Raw genomic sequence first — 19,926 nt, forward strand, 5'->3', positions numbered from 1 at the left:
TATGTTTTAAATGGGTCTTTCATACCTGGTATGATTTTTTAGTTCCGGGCCAACAGAACCCCACACCCTTCACCCCCTCCTTCACCCCCCAACAAAAGAAGGAAAAATGCATTTATAAATATATATTGATTTATGCTCATTCAAGTATAATTGCTGATATTTACAAGTGACCACTACACTAACAACTGATGCTTAAACTATAATATTGTCATGTGATGTCTAAATTCAAAGATGCTGAATCATGCAAGGTTGTGCGACAAATAAGTCATTTGCTTAAATGTGATATTTTATGCAGGCTACAAGTTTGATGATAAAAAACCTGAGTCACGGGCCTTAAAATTGCAATTTGCTCACTTTCCTTTCCGCCCACCACCTGATCAAGGCAAGCAGCTCATCATTATGCCAGGCTGATTGGAATGGTTATTATGGGTCAAAAAATGTTTGATATTGTCAAGAGGAATTATATTAGTTTGAGATTTGCTCTTAGATTCCAGAATTAGATCACTTGCTTGGGTGATAAAACAGAGTTACATGGATGATAGGCATAGCATCCGTTTATAGGCTCAATCTCTTGATGATCAGTTGGCATTATCATGTAAGTTTTAGTCCATATAATCCAGGATGGACATTTACCATGTTCACAATTTTAAGAGTTGCACCTTTGAAGTCAGATCTAATTTTTTCCCCAGATCACTTCATGCAGTATCGTCTTCAGAACATGTTAATCTAATTTTACAATGCGCTCTCATCTCACCCCCCATCCTCACTTCCAGGCCTGGGGGTAATTTGAATAGTAAATGGCAGATTAAAAGGGTTTGTTTCTATGTATGCAGATAATTAGCCCCAAACAACTTGCTAATCCGCAGTATTCTAGCTTTATTGTTGGGCAATGGATTTGCTGATGCACAGATAAGATGATTGGTGACCAGGCTGGAATTCCTCAGCACCTGTAGGGACTTGCCACTTGACGTGCCTAGTTGTAATCCCCCTAGAAGACTGATGTATCTATCATAATCTGACGGCATCTTTTTTGTGCTCTAAAGTTCTTCTGGCACTTTCTTAATGATGTTGGGGAGCATGGCTAAAACGGCCGTGTCAATTTCTGTCCTTCCCTAATCGCTATCTGATACTTTTTAGAGAAGTCGGCTTCTGGGGAGGGAAAAAAGCCTTGGTTCACAAATCCGAATTTGCATATTTGGAAAGTGGAACGGTCTAGTAACGATATAGCGATGTGATATGAAAAGAGAGAATTTTGTGAAAGAAAAAAAAATGTCGATGTTTTATAAATGAAGAATAATACAGAAGTCAGATGTTCCTGAATAATGATAATAACTTATTTAAGAGTATGTTCTAAAATTTCTGTAAGCTACTCAGGGTATGTAAAATTATTAGAAATCTGATTTCTTAAATATTATTATTTTTAACCTCGAATGAACATTCTAAAATTTTTTAAAAGTATTTGAAAATTAATAAATTTTTCGTAAAATAAAAAATATAGCCTCAAATGAGTTCGTTGTTTAACATGGCAGTTTATCGCCATAATAATAACGACGACATGGTAATGAGGAGATACTGATAATAATAAGGAAAATAATACTACCCCCATTTCTGTTTATAAGGAATAATTGCTAAAATTATGCAATTTAAAATGTTAATTAGATTTAGTTAAAAGTAATAAATGTGTCAAATATATATATATATCTTTTTCCAGTTATACTCTGTCAAAAAAAAATTATATCTTTATTTAAAGAGAGTATATAAAAGATAATAAGTGATAATTTATTGCAAAGAGTTTAATTAGGGTAAAAATGGAAAGACAAATTTAAATTTTCGGACAAAAAATTAATTTTTATATTTAGAAAAGAAACGGAGGGGCTAATAATAATAAGAGCATAACATGTGATGTTATAAAGTTGGGTCAGACCGTATGTATGCAAATCTATTTTAACTGCATTTATTTTTATACCACCTCAGTACCTTCTTGTCTTAATATAAAATCTCATTTAACTTTTATTTTGGTACTAAATATAAGACTTCAACTTACTTTGTCTCTCATATATGTACATTTTTTTTCTCAAAGTAGTCTTTCTAATAATATTAATTTTAACCAGTACATTTGATTAATAATGATATTTTATGAAAGATAACACCCATTTATTATAAATAACTAACTTAACTTATTTTTTTAATTTTCTCAAATTAGTCAACTAATTTTTATATTTAGAACCGGAGATAGTAATAAGAATTTGAATTCAAGATCTTATTTGAGGGGATAAGCTCTGCATCACTTGAACTTCCCATCATTAATACAATAACTCTCTAGTCTCTACATTTAAACATTTGTTTTTTTTTTTAAAGTCAATTAGTATAATTTATTGATAAAGAATGGTTATATACCTGGCAGAAAATTTAAAATTTTTAATTGCTGCCGCGTCGTGTTTCATCAGAATGCGCAAGTGTTTCTCTCACTTTCTGGTACGTACAAACAGATACAACCTGTAAAACGAGACCAAATCAATGAAGTGGCATAAGGCTGAATAAAAACCTCTGTATTCTCAGGCCAATATAAACAGAAGAAGCATGTCCTTCTTTTTAATTCCTCCCCGTGTACGCAGAAGAATGTCTGTTGTTATCTTTGTTTGTAAGATTTCACCAAACTGCGAAAGAATCTATGGAAAGCAAAGGAATGCTAACAAGGGAATATTCTATATAATTGAGCACATATCGTCATTCTTATCTGTCAGTATAAGTATAGAAGTACAGGATTCTAGTCTGCGAATTTTACACATAACTTTGCACTCCATTAAGACTATAATCATACAGTAGGTAAAGGGGCGAATGAGTCTTTCACAAAGCCCTTCTAATCAAGATAAATGACTTTGACCAAACAAAAAAATAATGGTAAATGACTTCAATACCAATCTATAGAAAAAAACGAGACTAGAGAAAAGAAGTGCCAGCAAGGCCATGGTGTAAAAGATTGTGAGCAATTAGGTCCCTAGCCTTCATAGACTTTACTGATCTCAAAGCAACATCTGGCACAATCTCATCATCAACAAGTTCAACCATAAGCTCTGGATCCATTTCTTCATTCTTAAATTCACATATATTATGCAGAACACAGCAGGCAGCAAGGATAAGAGGCAAATCTTGTAGTTTCACTTCTGTCCTTCTTTGCAGGCAACCCCACCTTCTTTTCAATCTGGCAAAAGCATCTTTTGAAACTTTTCGAATCTCTTCAATCTTCTCGTTAAAAGCATGCTGTGTCCAAGTCAGGTTCTGCTGACTATAAGGCACTAGAACCCAATCCATTAGAGGATACCCTGAACTCCCAACAATCCACATACCATTCAGAAGTCCTCCATTAGCCTTTTCATAAAGTGCAGATTTCTGTAACACCTCATCATCAGACATAGAACCAGGCCAACCAATAGAAACATCTGTAAACACACCTCTTGGGTCAACGACACCCTGAACTGTAACTGAATACGAAGTTTTCTGATTCCTCTCTGTGTGATTCTTATTATAATAAGCTGTAACATTAACCTTGGGAGCTGCTATTGGGATATGTGAGGTAAACATGGACCCCACCACATTGGGTATTCCTGAGATGGATTCAAATTCAGCTTTGAAGTTCCTTGTTGTAACTTCATCAGGCCATTGCAAGTACTTACGCATCAGTACAGACCTTATGGCCGTACAAACCTCAAGAATCAACTTGTGGCAAGTTGATATGCCCAAACCAAATTTCTGTGATACAAGACGAAGAGGATCGCCCGTGGCTAACCTCCATATACAAACAGCCACTCTTTGCCTCACAGGAATTGCATTTCTGAGAGTTGTGTCTCCTTTCGCGATCGCGGGATTGAGCTCCTCGCAGATCATATCGAAAGTAGCTTTTCCCATTCTAAACGCTTTCTTGAACTCTTGTTCAGGAAAATCCTGGTGGTTACATTGTTGCCACCAAGCCCCTGAACGATCTTTCACCCACAGCCTACGTTGATGGCGAGGCCCACTATCTGCGGCTCCGGATTTGAGCTCTGATACATCACAAACTGCCCGTCGGGATTTCTTTCTCTTGCGAGTTCGCTTTGTTCTTTCAAATTCATCGTGAAGACAGGAGTTACATTCTAGCATGGATTCAGCGTTCCTCTTGAGGCTCGGTTTCTGATCATCCTCGGTGGAGGAGACCTTGTCGAGGTTATCGTCATCATCATGCTTCTCATCATGATCGTCCGGCAACATCAGCAAAGTAAGAATACCCTTCAATTCGTTCTCCTGAGTTCCTTCCCTTGGAATCGAAGGCTCGTCATCGGCGTCGTGACGATGTTGAATTTCCCGGCACCGTTTTCCGGAGGTGTCGGCATTCATTTGATGGAAAGAAGGGCGAAGCAAGGTATGAATGTAAGAGATGTATTGTGGGTCGGCAAAAGTTTGGAGCTTCATACACAGAAAGACAGGGAGAGACGGAAAACGAAGATGCAAGTTGGAACGCAGCTCACTCAAAACACAAGGTCGTCTTCGCTTGGCGTTCAGTTTCACCTTCCAAGCCCATGATTATATGGTGTGAAACCATAGTGTGAACGCCTATTCTAAATTCAACAAACGACGAATCCGTTAGTTTTCAATATACTCCTCCGGTCTTTAATAAAGAACTCAATTATTGAGTTAGTTTTGGTTTTAAACATAAGACCTATTTTTTATATTTTTTAATTTTCTCTAAATTACTCCTATAGATACTCTTTCAATCATAATCAAGTAGAAAAGGAAGAGGGGTATTAAGAAAGATGATTATGGTATTTTAGGAAAAACGTGTCACATTTCTTATAATTAAATAATTTACCTAACTTTCTTAATCTAATCAAACTATTTAAATGAGTCTTATATTAAGGATCAAAAGAGTATATTATAATAAATATAATTTTGGAAAAATGACAAATAAATAAGTTGAAAAATATGATATTTCAAATCAGATATCTAAGAGTTAAAAATAAAATAAAAAGAAGTGGTGCTTAATCTACTATATGGTTAAATAACTAAAATGTCTTTATATTAAAAAAGTTTATTAATAGGTTTTAAACTGATAATGACAAATGTTGAATAACAAATAATAAAAAATGTATTAGCATTGACAACTTATTTATTAATAATAGTAAGTGTTGAATAGCCGATGATAAGAAATGTACTGACAATAACAAGTTAAATAGCTTTTTATCTTTCAAATATGATAAAAAAAATATTTTAGTCATTTAACTATATTTACAAAACACCAGATTAGGTATTACTTCCTTCTCTGTCATTTTCAATTGTTAAGTACCTAAATTGAAAAAAGCATACAAAACAAATATATTAAAAAAATTATTTAAATCTGTGTGAAAATATTTTTAAAAGCGTTTTTTTGGGTTTTCAAACAGCCCTAAATGTGTGTACCTGGGAAAAAAGGGTAGCTGGCTTCTACAGAGTTTGAAGTGAGCCAGGCTGCGTTATTTGTGGTTTCATATTTTATATATTCATATATTAATTAGTGACTATAAATGGTGATTTTGATTATTTAAAATATTTTAATCTTTATCTCTTTTTTTTGACGAAAAAAATCAAAATAACTCTCCCTCTCATGCCCACACACGCACCTATTTTATTTATCAACGATAGAAAAGTGTGTGAATTTGTGTGTATAAGGGGCTTTATTGACAATTTGCATTAGAATGTTGACAAAACTGTTGAGCAATCTTTTGGAAATTGGAAGTGTAAAAAAATTATAGATGTAAAAGCTTTGTAAAAGTTCAACCACCTATGAGTGTTAATTACTAATTCGGCTCTCTTTGTTCCTTCTCCTTTGGAAGTATTCTTATTACATATTTCTCCCTCTCTCTGTTTTTTTTTTTTTAATATAATATATTACTTCTTCATGATAATATTTTACCTGTAATTGTGTTTTCCTGTCCATAGTATCTTTTTCTCTCTTTTTAGAGTTAAGGTGTATATTTATTTTAAATTTTTTTGCTTAAAATTATAGTTAATATCAATGATCATTATCATTATTTTAACTATTAATATTGATTTTTTTAATGGGATAAGGTAATAGTATTATAATTTTAAACTTTTGAGGCAACTTTACACACACAAAAATTGGGGTGCCCAATATTTTTAAGTGAAAAATTTCAGAACAAATTTATACTTTAATCTTTATTTATTTTTTAATCATTCGTCTAATCATCTTATTTGCATAAATAAATTAGTTAAACGAAAATATGAGAACATGAAAATTATTTTACCGTTTAAGATCACTACGTCGGGGATGATTTTGTTGTGAAAGTAAAATGGATAATTTTTTCATATAATTATCTTATTGGATTCGATTTTAGCAGTAGGCATTCAAATTTAATATACTCCCCCGATTTTATTTATAGAGCAGAAAGAGAGCAATTTCTGGGTTATATTTATACGGCAAACTTTATATAAATATTTAATTTTATTTTTTATTTAATATTCTGTTAATTTTAAATAAAAATTAATAAAACTTAATTTTTTTTTTTATGATAACCGTAACACATGATGAAAATGAGTTGTAAATGAGAGATGTCTAATAACCAAATCTCATATTTAATAAGATAGGATGAATAGTTATGTGAGTGTGAACACAGGCACGTAGGGGTGATTATTAAGTATTTATTTGATTTGACCTGACGTCTTGACAGCTTAATTTATGCAGTCAAGTTCCGAGAAAGTGACGACTTTGATTAGTATATAATCAATAAAATAAACGCATACACGTATAATATTCGTGGAAGAATTTGGGATATTTGATTAAGCCATCTATCTGTCAATTATCACATTTAATACTAATAGTATCATTAGATCATATTATCTCTTATTTTTAATATAAGCCATAATTAATTAATTTTAAAAAATTAAAAAAATTAGTTAAATTAGTTATTTATAATAAATAAATATTTTTTTAAAAATATCTTTATTAATTATGTGAGTTTGAATTACAAATTAATAGTAAATCCGTAACATATGCAATCGCTACAGAGATTATTAGAGAGCAAAATAAATAAATACTGGAGACCAAATAGATTAGAATTTTATATTTAGAACCAAATTAAAAGCTAAACTAATTTTTATATTAGGGATACGAAATACTAATAATCAATTGAGTATTATCAGCCTGACTCAGATAACGTGATTTTTCACATTACAGATCCCACCTCTCAGCATCGTGTAAGGATAACTGATTTCCTTCCTTTCGAAACAGTGATAGAGGAAGGGGATTAGGAGTCTTAATCGTAATCACCCAAATTTTTATCTATTTAAATTTTTTTAATAATTTTCTGTTATATTCCCTCCTCCATTTAAAAAAGGACAAAATCTAAAAATATTACTCATTATTATATTTAGTAACAGAAGAGTCCTGATTAAGGATATTTTTGAAAAAAATTTATTAATTGCACCTTAAAAATTTAAAAATATCTTACATTTTTAAACATATTAGTCTTTTACAGAAACTTCTCCTGCTAAAGCTCGTGATTGAGAATTTGGAATGAGTTCTTTAGGTATTCCAACTCCCAAACAGCGTGCAAGAATTTCTCCCCTTCCTTTATCTCCTTTTCTCTTATATTCTGCCGTTGCTTATCTCTTTTTTTTTTTTGTTGATCTGAGCTTATCTCTTTTATTTGGAACCTTGCAAAAGACAGGGTTTTTATCATGTGTGCGAATAATAAAGCTTGTATCATTATATTCTACTTCCCTGGCAAATAAACACGCGGATGGAGAAACAAAAAATCAAGAAAAATTCTGGTTGTGAAGATTCCATACATTTTATTTCGCTCAAAAACATTTTTTAAAAATACTTTTACGTAAGTCGAGACAAAATTCTTTTTATATATTTACTTTATATATTAGAAAATTACTTTTAAAATCATGATTTGGTTTTCACCCAAACACCTCTTAACGTCAAGATTCATTGATTGACGTTTAAAAAATATGATCAAATTTAAAAAAATTTATGTTTCTGTTATTAGGACCTTTTGAATGAAAATATGGTAAAAAATGACCATCCAAATAATAATACTGCGATATTTGTAAAAATATCCTTAAAAAAAATCAACAAAAAGTTCCTCTTTAATTTTTTTGTTAGTTAGAACCACTTGAGTCCAGGTGTTAATACTTTTAATGTATGAAATTTTGCAGAGCACCGATAGTTTTTCTGTATAAAAACATATTAGGTGTTTTTAGCCAATAAAATTTTTAAACACATTTTTTTTACCAATTTTGTTTTAGAAAAAAGATGGTGAGGGACAAACATTTTGGGGGAGAGGGAGGGTGAGTGTGAATGCGGGTTGCAGTGAGAAAGGGAAGAGTCTGACTCATGTGATCGTTGGAGATGACTCAGTTGCCCACGACAAACAAATCAACAGCACTCCCCCACCCTACCTGCCTAATTCTGGCGGCGCCTTGTGGAGGTTTCTCTTCCTTTTTTTTTTGGCTCAGACAATAGGATCTCCTTTATTCTTTTGTTCTGTTCACTCCCACTTTGCGCAAAACACTTGGAAAAATTATGACTAATAACCAAACTCATAAATCTTTTATTCTTTTTAAGAATCACTATTGATAAAATAGTCACTGTCTCACTCATAAATTTGTGTTGTTTGAGTAATAGATAGCGTCAAATATGTTGCCAGTTGTAAATTTACTTTATATGAATGATAAATACTAGAAATTTTAACCGATAAATTTATATTAATAGGTATTACTTGTACAAGATGTTTCAACTTTTGTCTTCTGGTCTGGTCTGAATGGACCTTAAAATTCTTTTCATGCTTTTCCGTGGAAAAAAACTGCCCCGGCATAGAAGGAATAGATTTGCTTTTTGATGGCAGCGTCAGTGTGAACGAAAGAATGCGAGATGTACGACAAAGACACGTGAATTCATGCTACCGTTGAGTAAGAGAAAATGGAGAATTATAATTACCAATAAGTCTGAGTCACAAGGAAACAGTTATTATTTCTTACTTTAAAAATTAAGACTATTTAATGTTTCTTACTTCAAACTTCACAGCAATAACAGTAACAGTAACAGGGAAGCATAAAGTGACGTTTGCCCAATAAAGAAGTTGATATCAGCCCACCAGTTTAATATGTTCAATCAATGTTGGAAAGTTAGCTTTCCTACAAAGTGCCAAACCAGCGTAGTGCAGACATATAATCCAGACTCCATATAAATGATGCTTCTCAAAACATCATGTAAGGGCTCTTGGCCATCTGCTAATACGAGAAACCCACCGCTTTACCTTTTGCCTCACAAGAAGTAATATATTTTAAAACATAAAAGCTACCCTACTAAAATAGACCTCACAAGACCAGGAGAGGGAGTGTCAAGTGAAGACGGCAAATAACTCACGTCAGTTTAGTTGTTGGGGGCATTCCATCGTGATTAACAACTGCAAGTTGTAGCAGATCTTACCCAATACCCACCACAGCACATAGGCCATTCGGCATAAATGCTAAAAAAATGTAACCGTTAGTCTTATAAGCAGTTATTACAGACATTTAATAAGATGCTGTACACATTGGCTTTTCTAAGTCCACACCTCGCACTAACCCCGATGGCTCCTTCGCCTTTCTCAACTATTGTGCGAAGACTGCTACCTCTTGACCCAATCTCCCAGAACTTATAGAAGACGCATCCAACGCTGCTGGGATATGATATGATACAGCCATGTGGGTAGGTACAAGATCAAGTAAGGGATTTTCCAGCCCACTCTCGCTCTCGCTTCTTTTGTTTAGCTTGCATCCTATTGAACTTCTCTTTACCCTTCTCCAAAAGGGGGTCAACCACAACATAGTCGTTGGGGTCATCGTTGCGTGACATCCGATCCTGCACATTCATATACAAATTACACCCAAAACTCAAGGCACTAGAAAAAGGTCAATGCCATACGCGAATTCCAGCCAGGAAATAATTTTAGTTTTCTAACTTGTGCACTTCAGCTATTTTTTTGACCCAGGAAAAAGATGTTTTATCTTTTCTCTCAATGCCAACGATCCGCTGCATGGCACAAAGTGATAACATAGCCTTTTCATTCTATTTTAATATGGTGGCTGGAAAGACATGTGAAGTGCAGGACGGAAAATATGCTGAATTTATATGTACTGGGATAAAACCAGTCTATTTGAACAGACTGAAAAAAAAATGCCTGCCAAATACTCACCTTGCCAGACTCAGGCGCAAATTTTAAGCCACCTCCTTTCCAGTCCGACACATCCTCTTCATTTACAACTACTGGACCATCGGTTGAGGCTGAGGGTGTGGTCTTTTCCGATAGAGCCGTCTTAAATTTCTCTAGTTTTGCTAGAACCTGGTGATAATCCAACCCAAAAGAAGAGAGGGACAAAATAAGGCCATTATCAACAAAGAGTGATCGAAAGAATCTCACAGATGATTGCAAGAGAAGCTGGATAGTACAATCTGAAAGTCTTAAGCTTTGCCTCACAACAACTTTTTCACCACACAATACTTGTTCCCTTCCGAACATTATTTCGACACCCCAACACCCCCGCCCAAAAATACAGAAAAAAAAGGAAAAAAAAAGAAGAAAAAAAGACGAAAAATGCAAACAAACAGAAAAATATACAGTGACACAAGCTGTAAGCAATATGCCTTCTCCCAGAAAGTGGCCAAAGTTGCGAGGAAGTGACCTGACATCTAACTCTCAACCTAATTGGTAAATAGTGTGCATCTAAAATTCCAGCCAATTATTCTCAGAGTCGCACTATGTTTCAATCTGCATTGGTCAATCAATTCCGATCCACTATATTTCTTGGCAGCATATAAATATGAGTGTTTAGCACACAAGCCAGAAGATGGAACACAGATAATAAGGAAAAGGAAGATAAATAGTAGAAATCAAAGTCATAGCATACCTCATCTTCACGTCCTTGAACTCTGCGTTTCTTCTGCTTCCGCAACTGTCTATTTTTCTCAGATTCATTGAACAGCTGCAAATCTACATCTGCATTTGCCATTCGTTCAGCTCTTGCTTCAGATCCTATTCCCTTTTTCTTCATGGACAATTTTTCCACCCTAGGTTGATCATCATCAACATTTACAGCATTGAACCTGTCAAGTGTGGATCATAATTAGGTCATATGCTTTAGTTTGAAAGCTGATGATAAAACATTTAGATAATCACAAAAGTCCCAAAACAAGTCATGAATGCCGATGATGATCAACATCCTTACCTGATCGCTGATGAATTGGGGTTCTTTGGACTTGAGCTTCCTGCTTGATAACACAATAAGGCGGTGAGCCTTAACAATTAAACAATCATTCTGAATAAGGAACAGATTTCATCAAGCTGTTCAAGTAATCAGAAGTTCAGTTTTGGACAAATTCAAGGCCACAGTGTTGACAAATACACACATCTTATGGCAGCACTGGAGGATTTAGGTATATCCTGACCTTGACCAGTCATCCACCCAAGAATCTCGAGAGTTTATGATACCCTTAATTTTCCTTTTTATTTGGCAGAATCTCCTAGAGAATTTAAAAGGTCACTAGCTAGTCAGAGGACTACTCCAAGAGCATCATGTCAATAATATGAACAAAGTTAAAGCTTCCATGGGCAGAACCAGAATTGCCCCTTAAATCAGAGTATGAAAATTTTACCAGCTGAACTACAAGGAAGATGATTGAAATACCATTTTGCAACTTTGGCTTGGGTGGTAAATCCCCTAACTCTTGGCGCTTTTTAAGTATTTGACTCCGCATTCTGGCATCAAAGTCCGCCTCATCATCATCATCATCATCATCATCAATGTCATCAAGGTTGGCTTCTGATTTTTTCTGAGACTCTTCTTTCTTTGAGCTCAATGCATCCCTTACAGATAACTGCAAATCTCTCATCGACTTGCCACCTGATGAGCCCTGAAAAAAAGCATCGATGTCATATAATGCAAGATAACTTATAAGTGGGCATATGATGTATCATTTACAGCCATAGATTATCAGTAAACTGTGATTGTTTGGGACAGTATGAAAATGACTACTGCTTCCAAGAATTACTCGATCAATACATGTATTGTTCCAAGAAAGAGCTCTCTTAAAGAACCAGGATGATGGGAATGGCCTTGTTACCAGTTCATTATTAGGAATTGGTTCCTTCAGAAGACGAGGATCATTCAATACATCATGACTGCTCTTAATCTTTTGTTTTACAGATGCCAGCTCCTTTTCCTCTTCTTCAGCTTCTTCTCCAAATGAAAGTAAGTTCAGTTTTCTACATTATAAAAAAAGCAATAAAATACTGAGGGAAATTCACTAACATAAATCATCATTTTAAGTTCTCACAAGATACAATTTTTTAGGCAAAAAAATTACTTTACAGCTTTTTTCTTTGAATCTTTACTTTCCATATCAGTACTAGCTTGGATCTGAGGCTGAATTGTTCTTGGAACAATATCATCGAATGGGTTCCATAATACCTATAATGAAGCGTTTCAAGCAGAAACTTGGTTGTTAGCTTATTCCTGGACGTAAGTTTTATGATTCTCGCTTGAAGATCAATATAAATCTCAACCTACCTCAACTGATAATATTTTCGGGGGATCCAGAGGGCGATCATTCTTATCAGTTTCAAGTTCGCCCAATCTCAAAAGATTGTATAATGTATCTCCCGTCACCTAAATAAAAGTGCTGAATTCAGCGGATCCACAAAATTAACACGAGTAGTAAAAAAGGTTTTGCAACAATATTCCATCAATTACCTTTCCAAAAATTGTATGCTTCCGATCAAGCCAATCGCAACGATCCAGAGTTATGAAAAACTGACTCCCATTGGAGTGTGGTGACCCCGCACTTGCCATCGCAACCAATCCTCTATGTTTAAATCTTAGACGTGAATGAAATTCATCAGAGAAGACACCCCCATAAATACTCTCACCCCCTGCAATATTTTGGATAAGTTACAAAGTAACCGGTAATCAGAAAACCGTGAACTTAGGTCCCGTTTGGTAGGAAGCATTGAAAATGAAGGATTGGGATTGAAATTGTAATTGAAAAAAATCATTAAAATAATACTTAGCATGAGTAATTATTTGTTATAGGGGACTAGGTAAACCCATAAAGGTGGGATTGGGGAATACCACTTCCCCCCATGGTATTCTCCAATCCCACATACATGGCTTTGGCTAATCTCATATATCAAACAATCTTCTATACTAAACACTCTCTTGATAGATTTTTTCACTTGTAATCTCAATCCCAATCCCTCATTTTCAATGCTTCCTACCAAACGCAACCTTAAAGCTAAGGCCAATTTCACCAACCATCGTTTAGAAGCGGACATCATTTTTTTAGGGGTGAGTGTGGTTTCGAATTCCAACCACAAACCGTTAAATGAGCTGACCATTCGGTGAATGACTGAATGCCTTATGTCACTATATTTGAGTTGTCATTGTGCGGGGATGAAAAACAGAGGGAATTTTGCAAATTTTCAGCTATACTTCCATTATATTTTCAACCGAAATCCCGAGCTAGCCAATCCTCATTTTGAAGACGATATTTGAGAACCAACCAAAAAAAAAAATTCGGGCAACAGTGTAGATGCACGGTCATCAACAACCGGGTAAAGATTCATAAGTAGTTATAGTCGGTTTGATTGAGAAAGGAAAGAACCTGTGCCGCTGCCAGTGGGATCGCCACCTTGTATAAGGAAGTCCTTGATGATACGATGAAAGATGGTGTTAACGTAATAACCTTCAAGGCAGAGCTGCACGAAGTTCCTGACAGCCTTGGGTGCTTCCTTGGGCCATAGCTCAATGTCGAGCGGACCATGGGTTGTGTTCAGCACCACCTTCCCTTTCGTCGGCGGTTCTAACACGTATACCGTCGACATCTTTTTCTACTTGCGAATGCTTCACTCCACCAGAATCGACTCGGACCAGCAACTTCGACAAAGAGGATTTTCGGATTTTACAAAAATGACTACTCACGTCACAAGGACAAGACCCGGAACCTGATCTAAGTAATCTCAGGTCATAGGGTTTCCGGTTTTTTTTTTTTTTTTTTAACCCCACCAGACGGATGCCCCTAGAAAGAGTTGCAGACAAGGGACGACAATTCGACAAATGGATGGAAATTATAATTAATTTTATAATAATATAAACTATTTATTTTTTTTTTAATTTGTCTGGTGACAAGTGTTTTACTAAACGGAACAAATTATATTTTGGCAAAAAAAAAATGGAACAAATTATATGAATGTCCATATCCCCTCAAATAACTTCTACTATCCTATCACTATCCTACTAGTACTTTAGTAATCCATCTCCCTACTCGTTCATAATTTTTATATTTTATAATTATCCATGCCATTTAACATGGATGAACAGTTTTTGATATGTAAAGTTAGTAATGAGTTGCTTGAGAATATACTTATCTTCATTCTCTCTTCTCTATACTTCTATACTATTTTCTTACTTGGTTTTCATAACAGAAATAATTGTGCTGCTGACAATTCTTAGCAAAAACCCTGAATTCTAGCATCTATTGCCACATTTGTCTGGTCTAGGCCCATATATCCGTAGGCCCAACATTTACGAGTTTCACTGGACAACCAAGCAAGACCCACGAACGGGTTCACGACCAGTAGAACTCTCAACAGAGCGTCCATCATCAGGCAAATTACCAGAGACCCAAAACACTGTTTCCTTTGGGAAAAAAATAAAAAGAATGTGCCTCAGTCGTCTTCCTCTTTCTTCCAACACAATCCTTTGTATATAAACTATTCGTATGAGATTATTCAACAAAGTAGTTACAGACCCAATTTAAACGAGTATTGGGATAAAACAAAGAAATAACCCAATAGTTTTGCCGGGGAAAAAATACAACTAGAACTACTAAAATTTTGGCAATTCATGTCGTCTTTTCAATATTAGTGTCTGTAATATCTGCCTGCAGAGCAGAGCTTTTGTTCTCCTCATCAGCATTGGCGCCTTCACCTTCAGTTTGTTCAGCTTCGGGTGCTTCTCCATTTTCCACCGCTCGCAGGTTCCCATTCTCAGTTGCGATCTTCAGTTCCCCATTATTCACTGGTTTTGGGAGTTCCCTTGCGGAAGAGGTAGCTAATAGGCGGCTAATTCCGTCATAAACGTTCTTTGCGTCCATGATAAGAGCAGCTCCACCAGGATAACAACGCCCAAAACAAGTAGCACAATGTGGAAAAGCAACCTACAAAATGAGTTTCAAGGAATTCTAGAGTGAGTCCTTTATTGAGACTAATTGCAATAAACAACAAAAATTACAAAAACTAATACCTCTACAAATGCCCGACAGAGTGAGAGGAAAAGTCCTGACTCATTTTCTCTGAGTACCCGAGTGGCATTGTATCTCAGCAAAGAGTCTGAAACAACTTGTAGTCCCTTAATCACCTCTTGGGCAAGGACATGATTCAAACTTAGAGGGGCACAGGGGCGCAGTTCATTCATTGCCGCTGATACACCTGCAGACACCAGAGATACCAGTACAATCAGTTCGGAATAGACAAGTAGGAGAAAACTAGAGAAAACTATGAAACATATAATAAAAACTTTCTGGCATCATGACAAACACCATCTATAGATGTTCCATCTAAGAGGGTTCCCGTAGGCTACAAAAGACGCTGGCAATGAAAACTTTCTCTTGATTCCTATCTTGAATCTAGTCTTTTTATCTATTCCTCTGAAATAAATCTAATGTTATCAGTAGCACATTAGTGCCCCATTTATCAAAAAAGAGAGAACATGGCCTCCCCAACTAATTAATCAGAACCACAGCATTGTTATCTTGATTTGATTAAGACTACAGAAACCCATCCTTTTAAACGAAACAAAGAAGGAAGCATTTACCATTAATAAAAACAGCAAGAGGTGGGTGTTCCATCAAATAAGAGGGTGGAGTGACGTCCTCCTGAGTTTCTTCACCAACAGTATTTGCGGGAAAGCCAACTGCTGGCAGGGGAACCCATCGATGTGAATCCAAGACCAGCTAAGAGCATGAAGTTAGATGGTTAATTATCATACGAATGTAAGCTACTTGTTAGTCGCAAAGGAGAAGAAAGACATAAGAGCCCCGGGGCTGACTAGATTGGGCAACTCACACGGATTCATGCATCAAAACAGATTCAGGAAACCAACATTGAAATATTGTAACTCCACAAGTTCATTTACCTGAAAATTCTCAACTGCTGTATGCATATTTTTTGAGAATAAGTTAAGAACTGCCCTGCAATGCAACCGACCTACATGTCAATAAAGAATTACAAATGATATAACATGAAAAGGTTACAAAAGGTAATATGTTTTACTCTTCAAAAAGTGATGGAAGTAAGCCCCGAAAATCCAGTCCAACCCAACCAAGTCCCATAGCACAGTACTGAAAAGAAATTGAATAAGGTGAACATAAGTTGGCGTCACAGTATTAAGAGTGTGTGTGTGTATGTGGATGTCATTTTCCAAAATACTAATATGGGTAAGCAAACTTTCTGAATGATTAAGGGGAAAAATAAATAAAGAGGTTCCTCGCTTTTCAAAGCCACTTTATTAGCACAAAGGATGAGTGTGATGGAATACGCTCACCATGCATTGATCCAAAATATTTGATAGTGATCCACCTTCAGTTATCTTAGGAAGCATAACTTTCAGAGTATGGAGGTGCGATGTAATTTGGTGCATTGCCCAACTAAACAAAAGCCCACCATCATAATTTTCCTCACTTCCTGATGTGTCATCAGCAAATATTGCTCGATATTGATTGACAACATCAAATAGATGCATTCGGTGACAGTTAATCATCCCTTTCAAGTATTCATATGGATTTGTCTGATCCAGATCCTCAAGTATAGCTGTAAGCCATGCCTCTCGGCATCTCAAGAACTGAAAACAAATAATTACCTAGTTATAAACAAGCAGGTAAAATAAAAGAATGTACCTAGTAAATCTGAAAACCTCCAGATAAAATACAAGCAATAAAGCTTGAATAAAGTGTGCAAAAAATTTAGTTAAACATCACCTGCAATCGCATTTCATACTCACTAAATACTCCTATCCGGCGCAAATATCCAATAATGCGGAGACATTCAGGTAACTGTATTAAAGAAAATACACTAATCAGACATTAACATTTCTAAGCATTTTCAGGAGATCAACTAAGCATGACTTGTTGATAAATTTAAGATAGAAAATACAAGAACCTGAATATTAGATCGAAGTTTTTGAAGAAGTTGTGAAAGAAGAGATTGGGTGATCTGCCTAACTTCTGCAGCCAATGCTTGAATAACAGGCAGCCTGCGCAAGGGGGGAGCAAAAAGTAAGCAGAAAATTCTACAGATTTCCCCCCAAGGAAACAGCAAAGCTACATGGTAAAATTGCGAGAGATGAATCATAAACTTACTTTGGATGCATCGTTGAGAGTTTACAAACAAATGCTTCCAAATCTAAAGCTTCATCATAATTCCCATTCCTTACACATCTGCAGGCACACAAAAATTATATGACTTTTCAAAAAGGTATTAATGTGTTTATCCTATAGCAAGTCAAGCAAGACCATGTGGGCATTCAAAATACTACAGATGTATTTTTAAATTAAAAAAAAAAAACAGAAGAAGAAAAGAGAAAGAAAAACCCTTACGTGTCCATCAATTGAGGAATTTCCAGCAAATCAAGCAAAGTGCTTTGATTGGCTAGCATTGTTTGATTCATCTTCCTCTTCTCCAAAATTTGCTCTGCAGATTCTATGAACTCAGTGCATCCAGATGTCAGTTTTGGAACCTCATTAATCTGTGAGAAAGGAAAAGATACCAGGATGACCCACAATTTTTTTGAAAGAAAAAAAATCCAAGATGATTAACATGAGGTACTATATTTTTGCATATATTAATATGATCTTACTGGTCTCAAACTTTGAGGTATATATGTAATCCGTTAGAATCAAATAATCCATAAGCATGCTCAACTAAAGAAAGTTACACCTCAAATATTCAGGCATTTGCAACATTAGCACATATGTATCTATATACTTTCTTCTATTTAAATAGTCAGAAACCTGAACAGCCACCCATGCATGACTTCCATTAAATGCTTTTGTGATCTTAACCATGACGTCATTGCCTCTAAGTGCACCTTCATAGATTTGCATGCCTATGTACATATGTAAAACTCCAAGGACAATAATATTAGACAACTTTTTGAACAAATAGCTTCAGAAGAACCATGATGAAGATAGGAATAGTGAACAAATTATCTCAGAATTATGGCACGTAAAAGTAAATCACAGAATAATCTCTGCCCAAATTACTATCAGTTAAATGCAACAAAAGCTCGATAACTAACATGGAACCATACGTGATTATTATGACGTTTGCTCCCCTAATAACCATTGAGTAAACCTACTACTCCCCCTCATCACTGTTTATGTTTGTTAAACATTAAGGTGTAGCATTTTAAAAGCAAAAGGTCACCATACATATAGAGCACACATAATACATAAAGCAGATTAACAACGATAGAAATTTGAAATAAATACCAGAGTTTCAAGATGCTTGTCGATAGAAGAGACTTCGTCACGAATAGCAAGCAAGGCGTCGGCAGCAGATATGAACGCTCGGTAATTACCCACCGCCACCTCTTGCATTTGCCTCCGAATCCGCTCCGCATCAACCCGAAGCAGCTCTGGTTCCTAAAATTAAGTTTATTACCGACGGAGACGGGGAATACCAAAGCAAGGTCGCCGGTATGCAAAATACAATTTGTTGATGAGACTAAATAATTCAAACAATAAAATTGAAGGAGAAGAGGATGAGGGACCTTATGAAGACGATCCAGGGTGAACGAGAGGAGCTCAGAGACATAGGGCTGCTGGGAGTCAGAGGCGAGAGGAAGAAGGCTAGGGACCGGTGACGTCCCCTCCGCTGCACCTTCAGACTCCATTGTCGGAGCTCCGAACTGGTTGATATGCGAATTGGCTGTTCAGTTGCAGTGTGAATAAGTGAAGGAAACACAGATCTGTTGCGCAAGACCACAACAAATGTAGCTGTGGATGAGAAATTAACAACTGCCGAGCTTCGTCTTCTTCATTAGGCTTTGGAGTAGCAGTGCTTCGACTTCTCGGAATCGGATCTGGATCCACTCAGAATTTCTAGTTCGGGGGACTCAAGTCTGGTTTTGCCGTGCCAGGTGATAAAATGGAAACTTCCCATCCCATTTTTCTTAAAGGGCCTGTTTGGTTTGAGGGGAGGGGAAGGGAGGGGATCTTGTTTGGTTTGATTAAAAAAGAGAAAAGGAGAGGGTATTTAATGATCCCTTGTTTGGTTAAGGGGGGGAGGGGAGGGATAATAATAATCAATTTACCATTTTACCCTTAGATATTAGTTTATATTTTTTATTGATATATTATATAAATTAATTTACATCTTAATTTAAATTATATAATTTAATAAAAATTCAGTCTTATCATGTTAATATGTGTATTAAAAAATTGGTATAGTAATTTTTATTCTAATTAATATAATAATATATTTAAAATAATCAAATTAACAAATTTTATATGCTATAAGAAAATTGAAATTTTATTTTCTTTAGGCTATCTTTTTTTCTAGCTTAAAATATATAAATTAATAATATTTATAAAAACAATTAATTTTATAATATTATAATTTTTTATTTAAATATTTTTTATTTTTAAATAATTTTTATAATATATTTTTAATTATAATAATGTATATATTTTTTATTTTTTTACTTAGGATAATATATTTTTATTTGAAATAAATATATAATATATTTTATGGGTAAAAGTGGAATATTAAAAAGCCATAAGGGCATAATGGTCCAAAATTTTGGCTCCCCTCCAAAAACCCCCAATTTGAAGGGGAGCCAAAATGGGGGGAG

The 19,926-nt window shown here is 35.2% G+C and overlaps 3 protein-coding genes across 3 annotated transcripts; all 3 read right to left on the reverse strand.

Moving 5' to 3' along the window:
• Positions 1-2,850: 2,850 nt before the first annotated feature.
• Positions 2,851-4,512, reverse strand: LOC114746875 (protein ALP1-like). Its single transcript, XM_028935158.1, has one exon. It carries the CDS (start codon positions 4,444-4,446, stop codon positions 2,941-2,943), a length of 1,506 nt encoding a protein of 501 aa, XP_028790991.1. The 5' UTR covers positions 4,447-4,512; the 3' UTR covers positions 2,851-2,940.
• Positions 4,513-9,382: 4,870 nt separating this feature from the next.
• LOC114746876 (peptidyl-prolyl cis-trans isomerase CYP57) lies at positions 9,383-14,019 on the reverse strand. The gene is made up of 10 exons (XM_028935159.1): positions 13,679-14,019; positions 12,769-12,947; positions 12,586-12,684; positions 12,383-12,486; positions 12,140-12,281; positions 11,704-11,929; positions 11,245-11,284; positions 10,927-11,122; positions 10,215-10,361; positions 9,383-9,880 (listed from the first exon to the last, which is right to left on the reverse strand). Exons 1-10 carry the CDS (start codon positions 13,896-13,898, stop codon positions 9,740-9,742), a joined length of 1,494 nt encoding a protein of 497 aa, XP_028790992.1. The 5' UTR covers positions 13,899-14,019; the 3' UTR covers positions 9,383-9,739.
• A 735-nt stretch (positions 14,020-14,754) lies between these two features.
• LOC114746873 (conserved oligomeric Golgi complex subunit 8) lies at positions 14,755-19,211 on the reverse strand. The gene is made up of 12 exons (XM_028935155.1): positions 18,844-19,211; positions 18,563-18,715; positions 17,669-17,817; positions 17,432-17,509; positions 17,232-17,325; positions 17,051-17,125; positions 16,618-16,914; positions 16,347-16,414; positions 16,210-16,264; positions 15,889-16,027; positions 15,319-15,503; positions 14,755-15,232 (listed from the first exon to the last, which is right to left on the reverse strand). Exons 1-12 carry the CDS (start codon positions 18,964-18,966, stop codon positions 14,918-14,920), a joined length of 1,731 nt encoding a protein of 576 aa, XP_028790988.1. The 5' UTR covers positions 18,967-19,211; the 3' UTR covers positions 14,755-14,917.
• Positions 19,212-19,926: the final 715 nt, after the last annotated feature.

The sequence above is a fragment of the Neltuma alba genome, unplaced genomic scaffold (genome assembly GCF_004799145.2).
Source record: "Neltuma alba isolate B1F8T4 unplaced genomic scaffold, ASM479914v2 tig00005125_pilon, whole genome shotgun sequence".
Lineage (NCBI taxonomy): Eukaryota > Viridiplantae > Streptophyta > Magnoliopsida > Fabales > Fabaceae > Neltuma > Neltuma alba.

What these genes read in the sequence shown, in the direction of transcription:
- LOC114746873 (XM_028935155.1), bottom strand. Translation starts at nt 18,966, where the DNA reads ATGGAGTCTGAAGGTGCAGCGGAGGGGACGTCACCGGTCCCTAGCCTT. An exon ending in ACAAGCATCTTGAAACTCTG is followed by an intron (nt 17,818 to 18,562) that starts GTATTTATTTCA and finishes CCTTTCTCACAG; the next exon opens with ATTAATGAGGTTCCAAAACT. An exon ending in ATATTTTGGATCAATGCATG is followed by an intron (nt 16,415 to 16,617) that starts GTGAGCGTATTC and finishes ATTTCTTTTCAG; the next exon opens with TACTGTGCTATGGGACTTGG.
- LOC114746875 (XM_028935158.1), bottom strand. Translation starts at nt 4,446, where the DNA reads ATGAAGCTCCAAACTTTTGCCGACCCACAATACATCTCTTACATTCAT.
- LOC114746876 (XM_028935159.1), bottom strand. Translation starts at nt 13,898, where the DNA reads ATGTCGACGGTATACGTGTTAGAACCGCCGACGAAAGGGAAGGTGGTG. An exon ending in CGAAAATATTATCAGTTGAG is followed by an intron (nt 12,487 to 12,585) that starts GTAGGTTGAGAT and finishes GCTTCATTATAG; the next exon opens with GTATTATGGAACCCATTCGA. An exon ending in TTCAAGGACGTGAAGATGAG is followed by an intron (nt 10,362 to 10,926) that starts GTATGCTATGAC and finishes GATTATCACCAG; the next exon opens with GTTCTAGCAAAACTAGAGAA.